This window comes from Panthera tigris, chromosome C1 (genome assembly GCF_018350195.1).
Source record: "Panthera tigris isolate Pti1 chromosome C1, P.tigris_Pti1_mat1.1, whole genome shotgun sequence".
Lineage (NCBI taxonomy): Eukaryota > Metazoa > Chordata > Mammalia > Carnivora > Felidae > Panthera > Panthera tigris.
In genome coordinates, this window is record NC_056667.1 from 18,092,118 (window position 1) to 18,105,355 (window position 13,238).

Here is a 13,238-nt window from a genome sequence, read left to right on the forward strand (position 1 = left end):
GTGCCCCTGCTCTAAATGGCCCTATGGTTTGTGTGTCTTCTTTTATATTATTTCCTCATCTTGCTCTCAAGCTGTCGTCTGTCATCCGTGCTGTTACCAGCCTGCCTGTGTACAGCAACTCCAGGTCCAACTTCTCATTTGACCCAACGTGCTCGAATTGTATATAAAATTGAGATAAACAAGCTCTGAGTTGGGGCCTTACGGTTTCTCCTAGGAGTTAAGTGCATGAGCTTTAGTGCATGGACTTCGAGAACATCTAATCTGGCTGCTCAGATGCCTTTTTTGCTTACTTCCTTGTTTCTCGGCTGTGTCCCGGATAGATGAGGGCGCTGGATAGCTGAATTCCAGATAGGTGAGGTGTCAACTCTGTGTGTGTGCAAGTATGTGTATGTATATGTGTGTTTGTGTGTTCACAAACTGTGTATGTGTATATATCTATATGAGTACTTGTATATGCATATATACAGATGTATTTTCCAGTGGAAAATAGAAGGTAACCTAAGGTAATCTTAGATATCAACATTCTGTGGTCTGTTTGTGGATGTGGCTCTGGGCTTCCTCTTTGTACCTTGTGACGGGTGGGAAGTCAGAGGTTGATGAAAGGAGACCCTGCCCTGTTGCCGTGGCGTGTCAGACACTTCCGAGTGGACGTGTCCCGTGCCACGTGGGCTTGGAGTTCGGGTGCCCTGGATTCCGATCCCAGCTCTATGTCCACCCGCTGTGTGACCTTGGGCATGTCCTTGGACAGCCCGAGGCCTCTGACCTTGTAAATTGGGATTCCTTCTCTCAGGGTAGTGGGATAATATGTGAAAGGCTCCCTTGCACAGTGTCTGCGACTTGGTAGATGCCTGGTTCAGTTTGGTTTCACTTCCCTTTTGCTTTAAAAAAAAAAAAACCTTTGAAAATTTCAAACACGTGTTCAACCTGATGCCAGGTAGAACATGAAAAAGAAAAAAAGAAAAAAAAAGAAAAAAGGAGGGGGACGCTGGCTGGCTCAGTTGGTGGAGCACAGCATTCTTGATCTCGGGGTCATGAGTTCAAGCCCCACATGGGGTGTAAGAATTACTTAAATTTTAAAAACTTTAAAAATAAATTAGTTAATTCATTAAATTAAAAAAAAATAATAAAACTGTTTAAACCCAGTGCCTTTCCTACTACCTGTATTCCCTGGTCAGCATTAGAGCCTTGCATTTGGCCTACCTAGATTGACCTTCACAACCGACCAGTAGCTACAGTTCAAGAGGCATTCAGTTTCTTAAAAAAAGGAAAAAGCAGGGGCACCTGGGTGGCTCCGTCGGTTAAGCACCCGACTTCAGCTTAGGTCATGATCTCACAGTTCATGGGTTCCCCACCTCGGGCTCCGTGCTGACAGCCTGGAGCCTGCCTCAGATTCTGTGTCTCCCTCTCTCTCTCTCTCCCCTTCCCTCTGTCTCTCAAAAATGAGTAAACATTAAAAAAAAAATTTTTTTTTTAAAGGAAAAAGCAGCCCGATAGCTGGGAGCTGCCTTGGCAGCCACTGCTGGACCTTAGCACTCCCTGCCTGAAAATAAACAATTTCACAGCACATCAACATCAGACAAGGTCCCTCCAAATCGGTAGATCAAGATACAGACAGGACCACTCCACTGTCCTGTATGAACACAGACAAAACACGCACATTGTCCCATCCACAGAGGACTGACCATCCACCTAACACAAGTGACTGCTGCCTCCTTACCAATCACAACACGAGTCTCAATACAGTCTTCTCCCCATCCAGATAAGAATTATTCAGATCCCCAAGTACAGAATTAGTTCCACTTCCCAACAGTATCGAATCCAAAGCAAAGCCCTGCTTCCTGAAAACTCCTCCCCCAAATTACCTAACACAAATCCAAATCCTGGAAGTCTTGTCTTTTTTTTTTTATTTTTTTATTTTTATTTAAAAAAAAATTTTTTTTTAACGTTTATTTATTTTTGAGACAGAGACAGACAGAGCATGAATGGGGGAGGGGCAGAGAGAGAGGGAGACACAGAATCGGAAGCAGGCTCCAGGCTCCAGGCTCCGAGCCATCAGCCCAGAGCCCGACGCGGGGCTCGAACTCACGGACCGTGAGATCATGACCTGAGCTGAAGTCGGACGCCCAACCGACTGAGCCACCCAGGCGCCCCCCTGGAAGTCTTTTCTAACACCCTCTGACTGAGAGGTCTCACAGTCCCCCCACGGTGGACGTCGCCCTCATTTTCCATAAATCAGTTAACCCATAATTGTTAGACTGTGGGTGTAGTCCTGCTGCTTAAGAACTTTGAAAACATCCAACAGCTAAGCCGTGCCTGGTAAGAGCACCCTTTTCCCGAAGGAACAGGCACCCCCCTCAGCTTTTGTAACTTCACCCCTTGGAATCTGTGTCCTCATCCGGATAATGAGGCTCGGATTGGGGGGCGGGGGGGGGGGTATTAAGTGGAAGTGCGCAGGGCGGCCACACAGCATTCCTGTTAAGAGTGTGGGCTTCAGCGCTCAGACCACCCGAGTTTAAACTCTAACGCTGCCACTTGCGGGCTTTGGGACCTCAAGCAAGTTCTATAACCTCTAACCGCCTCGTTCTCCTCCTCATCAGTAGTTGTGAGGATCAGATGAGATGAAGCTTTTTTTCTGCCAGGAGCTCAACACTCAGTACCCGTTAGCGATCCTCATGCTCCCTGTGGTTACCATTGTGATGTAGAGCGCTTAGCCCAGAGCCTGGGCGCAGTCGGGAGTCTGGCACCTGCTGTTACTGCCTTCATAGTTTCCTGGAGGACACTTTGAGTTCAGTTTCCTACGACAGCCTAGCGGCAAGAGAATGTGAAGTCTCAATTCCCAGGCCAGGAAGAGAGTTGCCCTCCTAGGTCAGGTCCTGCCTGATGGGGAAAGTGTAGAGCAAGGCTAACGGAATTCAGGAGTAAAGTCCCTGTTCTCAACTGTAAGAAGAAATCCAACATCAATATGTGCCCAGAAGCGGTAGGCAGAATGGCACCTGCCCTCTATGCGGATCAGGGATGTTAAACGTTAAAGGTCAAAACTCGCCTTCTGAGTGTCCTGATGCGTCCGGCACCGCCGCGTGTCCATGACACGAAAGTTACCCTCCCTCTTCTCCCAGGGGGATAATGAAACGTGCTGGATCCTGATTTAATTCCGCAGGGAAGTATTGGCATCTACCACGCTCGAAGCACGGTGCTGGTTCTGCTCCCCCTGGGGCCCAAACACGCGTTCCCACCTCGTGCTAGGCCAACCCCATGGTCTCTCTTGACAATGGCTGGTCTGTGTGCATTGTTTCCTGAAGATTCGTCCCCGGTTGCTTAGCAACCGTAATATTTCTAGCACATATTTCTGGATGTTCTTTTTTCGATCGAAAGCATTCAGGAAATTGGCAATGCACGTGATCAGCGCCCCCAGCACTATAATTAGCCTGCGATGGGGTGGAGGAAGACGCAGTCTCCTGTGCCCCACCCCCACCCCTTACCACGTAATGATGTGGAGAAAATGGATTTCATTTCAGGTATGCAAAACATGCATGACAAGGGAATGACGGTTCAGCCCGACCTCAAAGCTTCTTTTTCCTATGGGGCCCTGGAAAACAACGACAACATTTCTGAGATCTGCGCTCCTGCCACGCTTCCGGTCATGCAAGAAGAACACAGCTCCGGGGCTGCCCCCGGGGTTCCCTACCGAGTCCTGGAACACACCAAGAAGGAATGAGCCCACCTTGCTCCCTTTATAACTGCTCAAGCCCTGCCGATAGTGATTCAACCCTGAATTCTGAAGTTTGCCTTTCGAGTCTTTTTTTTTTTTTTTTAACCGAGAACTCTCCAGAAGGGGATCTGGAAGAGCCTTTGTCTCTGGCAAAGAATATATTATCTTGGCTTGGAGATTCCGGATGACCAGGGTGGTGGTGGGGTGGGGGAGGGTGAAAGCAGTATTCCGGGGTGGGTGGGGCGAGTGCGGGATTCAGACCCCGCCCAGTTCCGCTCCCCCCCCCCGCCCCCGTCCCCCAGGTTGGGAGAGCCCCCATCATCCCCGAGGACGGTAACTGAACATCCCCCGTCGGTGACCGCAAGTTGCCACATTCCTCGCAGCTGAAACAAGACAGGTCCTGCCCTCTCCTTTCCACATCAAGGGAGAGGCTGGAGACCCCTGAATCCAGTCTTCCCCTTGCCTGATCCTCCCCATCTCGCTCGCGATTCCATATTTTCACACAACGTTTGCGTTGTCTTCACATGGCATAGCGGGCCAGCCCCGGGACCCTTCTGTCATTCACCTGCAGAAAACGCACGTGTGCCCCTTCCGGTTGTCTGTGCCTTTCTAGCGAAAACGTGCTTGATGTGTTCATATTCCACCCGCGCTTGAAAGCTAATTTGTTTTTGGTTCTGTGAACTGTATGATTGCCTTTTTTTTTTTAACCCCCCAAAAGGAACGGAGAAGTTAAGAGAAGGAGGGAAATAACGTTCTGGAGCAGCGGTAATGATACTTTAGCCTGAAAAGGAAGAAACATCCCTTCCCATCTTCCAAAAGGTGGTCGCATCACTTACAAAAGGATAGACAGAAAATCTGGCTCTTTTATTTTGTGTATTTTCCTGCACACCAATGCCCTCTGGGAGGCCTGGGGGCTCTTATTTCAGAGACAGCCTCCATCATTCCCCCTCCATCCTCTCCTTTATAGATCAACAAACCAGACTTGAATTATTAGTTAATTAACTTGGAGCTGATAGAGACGCTGGGTCCTCCTTTCATATGGTCCCACATATGTCTGGAAAAGTGGGCATTCTCGGTAAGGGTTGCTGCTTTCTTTCAGGCTACACACATGATTGTCTTCCCCTAGACTGACTGTACTTTTGAGAACGGCAAGAGTTTGCAAATCTTAGCATAAGGATCCCCTAAGGAGTTTATTTAAAATGCAGATTCCTACACCCCAAGCGCGGATATTCTAAGTGGGAATGGCCCAGAAACGGAGTCTGCGTTCTTAATTGGCAGTACAGGTCATTCTGATGCATGTAATTCAAGAATCCCACACCTCAAAAGCCTAGTAATTGCCAGAGACGGTCTGCTACAACCCCCGGGGGGCCGACACACTCCTGGCTGGAAAGTCAGAATTAGCATTCCTTGTTTCCCATCTAGGGTTCACTTGGCAGGTCAAATAATTCCCTTAGGATCTGTGGCATTCATCCATCCAGTGATAACTACTTAGAACTACACTTGATGTTTCCCTAGGCAGTCTTTAACTAATAGGCAAGATAACAGTGTTAATAGACCAGTGTTGATAGATCATTAACCTTTATGGATTGTGCTTAATACTGATTTAGTACCTTGACTTCAAAACCCGGCATCTGTCACCTGTGATAACCACTTCTGTATTGTGTCTTAACCACTTCTGTATTGCGTCTTCCATGCCTAAAGGCAGCAGACGGTGACCTTTTTTCTTTAGGATAGGTGTCAACTCAGTTCAACAATATTTGTGAGGCACTACCTGTGTGTTAATAAGCATTTGGATGGTGAAGGCTACAAAGAATGACCATGGTTCCTGCCTCCCCAGACCAGCAGAGGAAGACACATACCCAGGAAACCGTGGCAGGGCAGGCCTGGAGAGGTGCACCTTGCAACAGTGGGCCACGGAAAAGGAAGTTAGAGGGAGGGGGTGCTGCCTAAGGTCAGACCCCAAGCCTGGAACAGGGTATTCAGAATTGAAGGTGATTTGGGGGTGCCGGGTTGGCTCAGGACAGCACGCAGAGTGTCCTGTAGAGTGTACTTAGAATAAAAATTAAAATTTCTGAAACTATTCAGTTTCAATTAATTTTATTTTTTTAAGTTTATTTATATTTGACAGAGAGAGAGAGAGACAGAGCATGAACGGGGGAGGGTCAGAGAGAGAGGGAGACACAGAATCTGAAGCAGGCTCCAGGCTCCCAGCTGTCAGCACAGGGCCTGACGCGGGGCTCGAACCCACGGACCGCAAGATCATGACCTGAGCCGAAGTTGGACGCTCAACCAACTGAGCCACCCAGGTGCCCCATCAATTGATTTTAAAAATAAAAAGAATTGGAGATGTTTTGGGCCCCACTCATTGATGGGGGCAAATGTTACTAAGGTTTGAGCAAAGCATAGAAGTTAGGGCTGACCAGCACCAACCCCCCCCCAACACACACACCCCAGGTAGAGGGACCAGAATTTGCAAAGGCACAGTGATAGGGAGTGGGTGTTGACAAAGAAAGGAGAAGCAGAGAAGGTGGTGGGAGATGAACCCGGAAAGATAACCAGTGGAGGGGCGCCTGGGTGGCTCAGTCGGTTAAGCGTCCAACTTCAGCTCAGTTTGTGATCTCGCGGTCTGTGGGTTCGAGCCCCGCGTTGGGCTCTGTGCTGACAGCTCAGAGCCTGGAGCCTGTTTCAGATTCTGTGTCTCCCTCTCTCTGACCCTCCCCTGTTCATGCTCTGTCTCTCTCTGTCTCAAAAATAAAGGTTAAAAAAAAAAATTTTTTTTTTAAAAAAAAAAGATAACCAGTGGAGGCCAAATCATGGAGGCCTTGAATACCTGACAGAAGAGACCAAGGTGCATCTTAGTGGGCATGGGAGCCATTGATGATCCATGAGGAAGAGAACGACAGGATCAACGCTGATTGGAAAGGAGGCCTTATGCAGAGTGTAAGAGAAAGAATCTGAAGGGATAATAAAAGTCACTTTTCAAGGTCAAGCTGCAAAGCCTGCAAGAACAAAACACAAAAGGGAATTAAAATCTGGTTTTGCTGCTATTCAGATTTTCCAAGTGATTTTTCTGAGGTGGGCAGGGATGAGGTGGGAGGGCAGAGCAGATAAATGGAAGGCGAGCAGGGAAGCCATTTTTTTTTTAATTTTTTTTTAACGTTTATTTATTTTTGAGACAGAGAGAGACAGAGCATGAACAGGGGAGGGGCAGAGAGAGAGGGAGACACAGAATCGGAAGCAGGCTCCAGGCTCTGAGCCGTCAGCACAGAGCCCGACGCGGGGCTCGAACTCACGGACCGCGAGATCGTGACCTGAGCTGAAGTCTGCCGCCCAACTGACGGAGCCACCCAGGCGCCCCGCATGGAAGCCATTTAAATGTGTCAAACCCAGGTGATCATTTTGGTGTATTATGTGCTCCCAACCTTACCCTGCCCCTTCCCTGTTTGGGTTATGGGCCTTTTAGTCCCAATCCAGGCAGGAATGAGATGAGTGGGTAAACGTGCATTATAGTTTCCGGTCAGCTGACGGTTATGGTTTCGGTGCCACTCAGGCGTTGCCCCCCGGGGGCCTGGGCCTCCCCTGCCTTCAGGTTGGGGGTGATGGCATAGCTGAGCTCCAGGAAGGCTGAGCAGAGAGTGCGTGGCAGCTTCCTGAGGGGAAGCCAGGGGCAGGTAGGTACCTGGGTATTCTGGAAGAACAGCTGGTGTGGATCCAGAGTTCTGAATCTGCCTTGGACTATCGACTCCCAGCCTTTCTCCCCAAGTGTCAATGAGCTGTTAGCTGGTGACACTTGCTGTTGCGGGACGGGGGTGGGGGGCAAGCAGACATCAGCTTTCCGCTCACATATTCCCGATCCTTTATTTTTTTTCTCTCGGCTCTGACATCCCCCAAGCCCTCTAGAATGCTCCAAGCAACGTTAAGTCTCCCACGTCTCTCTCCTTCCTAGCGGCCAGTGCCTACACCAGGGTCACCAGACCTGGGTTTAAACTGTCCGTTGTTCTCTGGTCTTCCCCTCTCCGCTCCACTCTGCCCCCCTCTTCTCAAGGCTGGGACTCTGGGTTCTCTAACCAGACAGCTCAAACCCAGGTGCCTGTGGGCTTTGTCGAGAGCTCAGCCCCTCCCCGCACCCCTCCCTGGAAGCGATGATGCCGGGTTGCCGGGGTTCCTGCACCGCGGAGCCGATTGCTGGGTAGGAAGGGAGGACTGATATGTCCATTGCCTTCCTGGTGGAAACCAGCCACCTCGATGGTACTGTGCACACAAGACAGCCATCAGGGTGGTTCGTGTTGGAGCAACTCCACCCTGCACGCGTATGAACCCCAAATCTGGTCCAGCAGTGGCCGGTAGGCAAAAAAATGCACTGCGTGCTTCTCTGAGAAGCGGTGTAAGTGAAGTCGCCTTAGAATATATTCTGCGTGGATGCTTATATTTTGTGAACTTCATGACTGATACGACATGTCGTATTTCTCAAAAAAATAGGTGTGTTGGCTGCAAATAACATTACGAAGTGGTGTTTCGTTAAAAAAAAAAAAAAACCCACGTGATACCTGTTGAGTTTGAGTCTTATGTTTGACTAGTGCTTTCTAAAGTTATCTAGAACGGTGCTGCGCCATAGAACTTTCTGCGAGGGTGGGATTGTCCTATGTCTGTGCCGCGAGGTACAGCAGCCACTAACCAGATGTGGCTATCGAGCCCTTTAAATGTGGCAAGTGCAACCTAGGAACTAGGTTTTTAATTTTATTTAAACTTAATTAAAGTTAAATACCCACATATAGCTAGAGTATGGCTGCTGTAGTAACAGTACAGTTCTAGAAAGGCCCGTGATGGCAGTTAAGGCTGAATTAAGCCGCCCCCCCCACCACCTTTTTTTTTTTTTCCTGCAGTGGTTAAGAGTATAGACTCTGTGGCCAACTGCTTAGGTTTGATTCCTAGCTCCCCACTTAGTAGCTGTGTGGCATCGGCAAGTTACTTAAACTCTCTGAGCCCCATCTGTGAAACAGGCACAGTAACAGTGTCCACCTGAAGATTCTTATGAGGATCGGATAAGCTCATAGTTATAAAGTCTGGCAACTATGTCCAGCATTCCATCAGGATGTTATATTATATTGAAGCAATGGGGAAGCCCTGAGCGCAGAAGCTTCTGTCCCCAAGGAGTTCGGGCCCATGAACCTCCCTTTATGGATGTTTGCCCACTTCCCCTGTATCCTTGGGATTTAATGGAGGCTACCTGCGTAGGCCTGAGCAATGAGTAATTCCGTTTCCACCCCCTCTCTCCTCTCCAGGGGAGGGAGGGTAGGGCTGAGAATTCCCATCTTAAATTCAGGCTGACCAGCCCCCATCCAGGATCCCCACCAGTGTCGCCTCATTAGCATAAAAGATGCTCCTGGGGCCCCTGGGTGGGCAGTCCATTAAGGGTCCGTCCTCGGCTCACGTCATGATCTCACAGTTTGCAGATTCGAGCCCCGTGTCGGGCTCTGTGCTGACAGCTCGGAGCCTGGAACCTGCTCCGGATCCTCTGTCTTTCTCGCTCTCTGCCCCTCCCCCGCTCGTGCTGTCTCTCTGTCTCTCAAAAATAAACATGAAAAAAAAAGAAGAAGAATAAAAGAAGCTCCTAGTGCTCTTATCACTCACAAATTTACAAGGTTTAGGAGCCCTGAGTCAGAGACAAGGTCAAAGACAAATATTACAGCCAGAGCTATTCTCGATGTTCTTACCACTGAGGAGACTACAAGGGTTTTAGGAGCTCTGTGCCAGGGACAAGGTGCAGAGACCAATATGTATATTTTCTATGATCTCATAGTGCCCTCGTTAAACAAGCTCCCTCGCCCGTTCTGTTCAAGTGAGGACACAGCGAGAAAGACTATGAACCGGGAACGGGTTCTCACCAGACTGAATCTGCTGGCACCCTGGTCTTGGAAGTCCCGGCCTCCAGCACTGCGAGAAATAAATGCTTGTTTGTTTAAGCCACCCAGTCTACGGGTGTTTTAGTTACAGGAGCCTGAATGCGCTAAGAGACCAGTGCGATGAGAGAAGATTCTCACGGCAGGGCAAACGGTGCCTGCTGCCTTCTCACGTTGACGCTGGGATGTGAATCTTCACCGTTGCTCCCTAGAAACGTTCGTGCACTTATTCCTCAGGATTGTTTTGTAAGTTAAAGAACAGCAACAGCAACAATCCACAAAGCCCCTCTTTAACTCTCCAAAAGCCTGTTTGTCATGAAAACAACAGCCCCAGAAATACATCTTTGCAGATGTCAGTCACACTCTGATCCTTGTAAGCATCCCAGACGGATTCAGGAAATTAGATAGCTGTCATATAATGTCTTCTACTTTTCCCAAAATGTCATCTTCTACCAAAATGTTCAAGTCACAGACATTTATTTCTCTTCACATGAATGACGCCGAGTATCTTAGCACGCGTTTATACACATTTGTGTATCCTTTTCTGCCAACTGTCCAGTCTTTGCCCACATTCTCTGGCCTTATTGGTCTCATTGATTTGAACGTGCTATTTGTATTTTACATCAATGAACCCTTTCTCTGTGATGTGAATTTCAAGTATTCCCCAGTGTATTTGCTTTCTGATTAGCTTATGTGGCTTTTTTTTTTTTTTGCTATGAGAAAATCTTTTTGTTTTGTGTGTTTCGTTTTACATATAATCCAATTATTTCTATCAAATATATTTTTATACATAAGTATTTTATAAACATAATGGAATTGAGGTGACATTTCTATAATATGCTAACTTTCTAAATTTTCTGGACTCTCTGCTCTGCCCCACTGATATGTCTGCCTATTCATTCACTATTAACATACTGGGTTTTTTTTTTTTTTTTTAACGTTTATTTATTTTTGAGACAGAGAGAGACAGAGCATGAATAGGGGAGGGGCAGAGAGAGAGGGAGACACAGAATCTGAAACAGGCTCCAGGCTCTGAGCTGTCAGCACAGAGCCCGACGCGGGGCTCGAACTCACGGACCGCGAGATCGTGACCTGAGCCGAAGTCGGCCGCTTAACCGACTGAGCCACCCAGGCGCCCCTTAACATACTGTTTAAATTATTTTTATTTTTTTATTTTTTTAAAAAAATTTTTAATGTTTTTTCATTTTTGAAAGACAGAGAGAAACAGAGCACAAGCAGGGGTGGGGTGGAGAGAGAGGGGGACACAGAATCTGAAACAGGCTCCAGGCTCCGAGCTGTCAGCACAGAGCCCGACACGGAGCTCAAACTCACAGACTGTGAGATCATGACCTGAGCTGAAGTCGGACACTTAACAGACTGAGCCACCCAGGCGCCCCTCTACTATCATTTCAATAAACAGGACATTAATATCCAAATAGTAAACAGGCAAAATCTCACCATAAAGGCTAGTCCTTTAAGCTGAATAATTTAGTGTTATGAAAAATGTAGGACAGTGTTATTATTTGCCTCATCTTGTCACAGACCCATAAGAAGACACCGGCATTAGGGAACCAAACTTGGCTTGATGTGACTCAAACATGGTGTTTCACATGTCAGGAGAGGGGGGCCCCGCAGAGGGGTCCATTGGCTAGTTACCTGCGGACCCAGGACGAGAACCCAGGTCTTGGGATCTCCAGTCTTTTCCTCCCCCGCTGCACCAAGTCCTGCCACAGCCTATGTTCCACATCCACCACTAGCTTCTGAGCTCTTCCTCCTACTGTGTCATTTCCCTCCCTTCTCACAACAGCTCTGCAAGGAGGCTGCTCTGTCCTCGTTTTATAAGCACAGAAACTGAGGCTCAAAGAAGTTCAGTAATTTACTCAGGGCCACTTGGTGTGTAAGTTACAGAGCCTGGATTCCAACCCAGATACAACTGACTCCAAAGTTTCTCTCTCTCTTTCTCTCTCTCTCTCTATGTATGCACACATATACATGTGTGTATAGATATATGTATACACATATATATGTGTATATACATATACATATGTATATGTATATATGTACATATATGTATATATACGTGTATATGTATATGTGTATATATGTACATATATGTATGTATGTGTGTATATATGTACATATATAACTTTTAAAGTTTATTTTTTAGTAATCTCTACACCCAACAAACTCACAACCCTGAGATCAAGAGTCACATGCCCCTCTGACTAAACCAGCCAGGTGCCCCCTCTATATATTTTGAATCCAGTCTTTGATATATCAGTAGACAAGAATTCTTTTACTTTTAAATTCTTTATTCATTTTTTTAGCACAGAATGTAACTTTCTCTGAGTCTGGAGTAGCCTAAGAGCGTAAGGTTTTTGTTTTTTTTTAGGTATTTATTTATTTATTTAGAAAGAGAGAGAGAGAACGAGCATGAGTGGAGGAGGGGCAGAGAGGGAGGGGCAGAGAGAATCCCAAGCAGGCTCTGCACGGTCGGTCGGGGTGGAGCCGGAAAGCGGGGCTCGAACTCACGGTTTCATGAGATCGTGACCTGAGCCAAAATCAAGAATCAGACGCTTAGGCGACTGAGCCGCCCAGGCGCCCTACTTAGAACATAATTTCTTAGGCAGCTATTGAATCAATCAGGGTCCCGTCAGGAGACAGAAACCATACCAGTTACTGGAACAGAAAATGTAATATAAGGAATTGGTAACTAGGTAGAAAGCTGTTTACTGGGCAACTGAAAGGGTAGGAGAGAATCCTGAGGTCTCATAGAGACAGCGACGGTAAGAAGCAGCCCCCACCCGAGGGCTGGGGGAAGACAGGGAAGAAGCTGGATGTGGGGGGAAAGCTTAGGAATTCGCTGAGCCTGCACTGATGGGTTAACAAGGCAGACAGAATTAGAAAGACTTAGGATGCTCACACCCCAGTCTGGCTAAACAAGATTAGGTAAATAGGTATAGAGACAGAGAGGCAAAGGCCCCAGTCCAGATAGTGCCGGGCAAAGCCCCAATATAAAACAAAGGCAGAAGAGTTAAACAAGATTAGGTATTCAGGGTGGAAACACCCCCAGTTTAGAACAATAGCAGAAAGCTGCTTTCACAGGAAGGAGGAACCAAATTAGGTACACAGGGCTGCAAGGCGAAGTTGTCCAAGGCAGAGCGAATTAGCAAAAGGAAGGTTGTTTGACCCTTGTGGACCCGGAGGTAGCACGCGCTGTCTTTCTTGTCCCCTAGACTAGTTCAGGTTAACAGAGGTGGTGCCTCAAGTCCTCTGTAAACAACCTTCCGCCTGGGTGCCAGGATTTTGTTTTGTATTAAAGCTGGTGCTGTGCCTCTGAGCTGGAGGAGAGGCCTCACGGGATTGGGACCCAACCGATGAGGGTCTGTATGAGCCCTGGAGCCCACTGAGGAAGAAGACAGACTCCCTGAGCTTCAGTGGGAGAGGAAGAGTTCCTGGGTGGCTCAGTCTGTTAAGCGTCTGCCTCTTGGTTTCAGCTCAGGTCATGATCTCATGGTTCATGGGTTCGAGCCCCGTTTCAGCACGGGGCTGACAGCACGGAGCCTGCTGGGGATTCTCTCTCTCCCTCTCTCTCTCTTAAAATAAATGAATAACATAAAAAAAAAAAA

At 47.8% G+C, this 13,238-nt stretch overlaps 1 protein-coding gene across 4 annotated transcripts in view; it reads left to right on the forward strand.

The window, feature by feature from the left end:
• Nucleotides 1–5,789, forward strand: part of NIPAL3 (NIPA like domain containing 3) — a 50,963-nt gene extending 45,174 nt beyond the window's left edge. For 3 of the 4 annotated variants that reach the window (XM_007083673.3, XM_042994745.1, XM_042994746.1), the window contains one exon: nt 3,516–5,789. In XM_007083673.3, the coding sequence (XP_007083735.1) occupies nt 3,516–3,715 (200 nt within the window). In that variant the 3' untranslated portion in view covers nt 3,716–5,789. Of the gene's footprint in view, nt 1–214; nt 353–3,515 lie in introns of all 4 variants that reach the window. The other variant, XM_042994744.1, reaches the window with a different exon arrangement.
• Nucleotides 5,790–13,238: the final 7,449 nt, after the last annotated feature.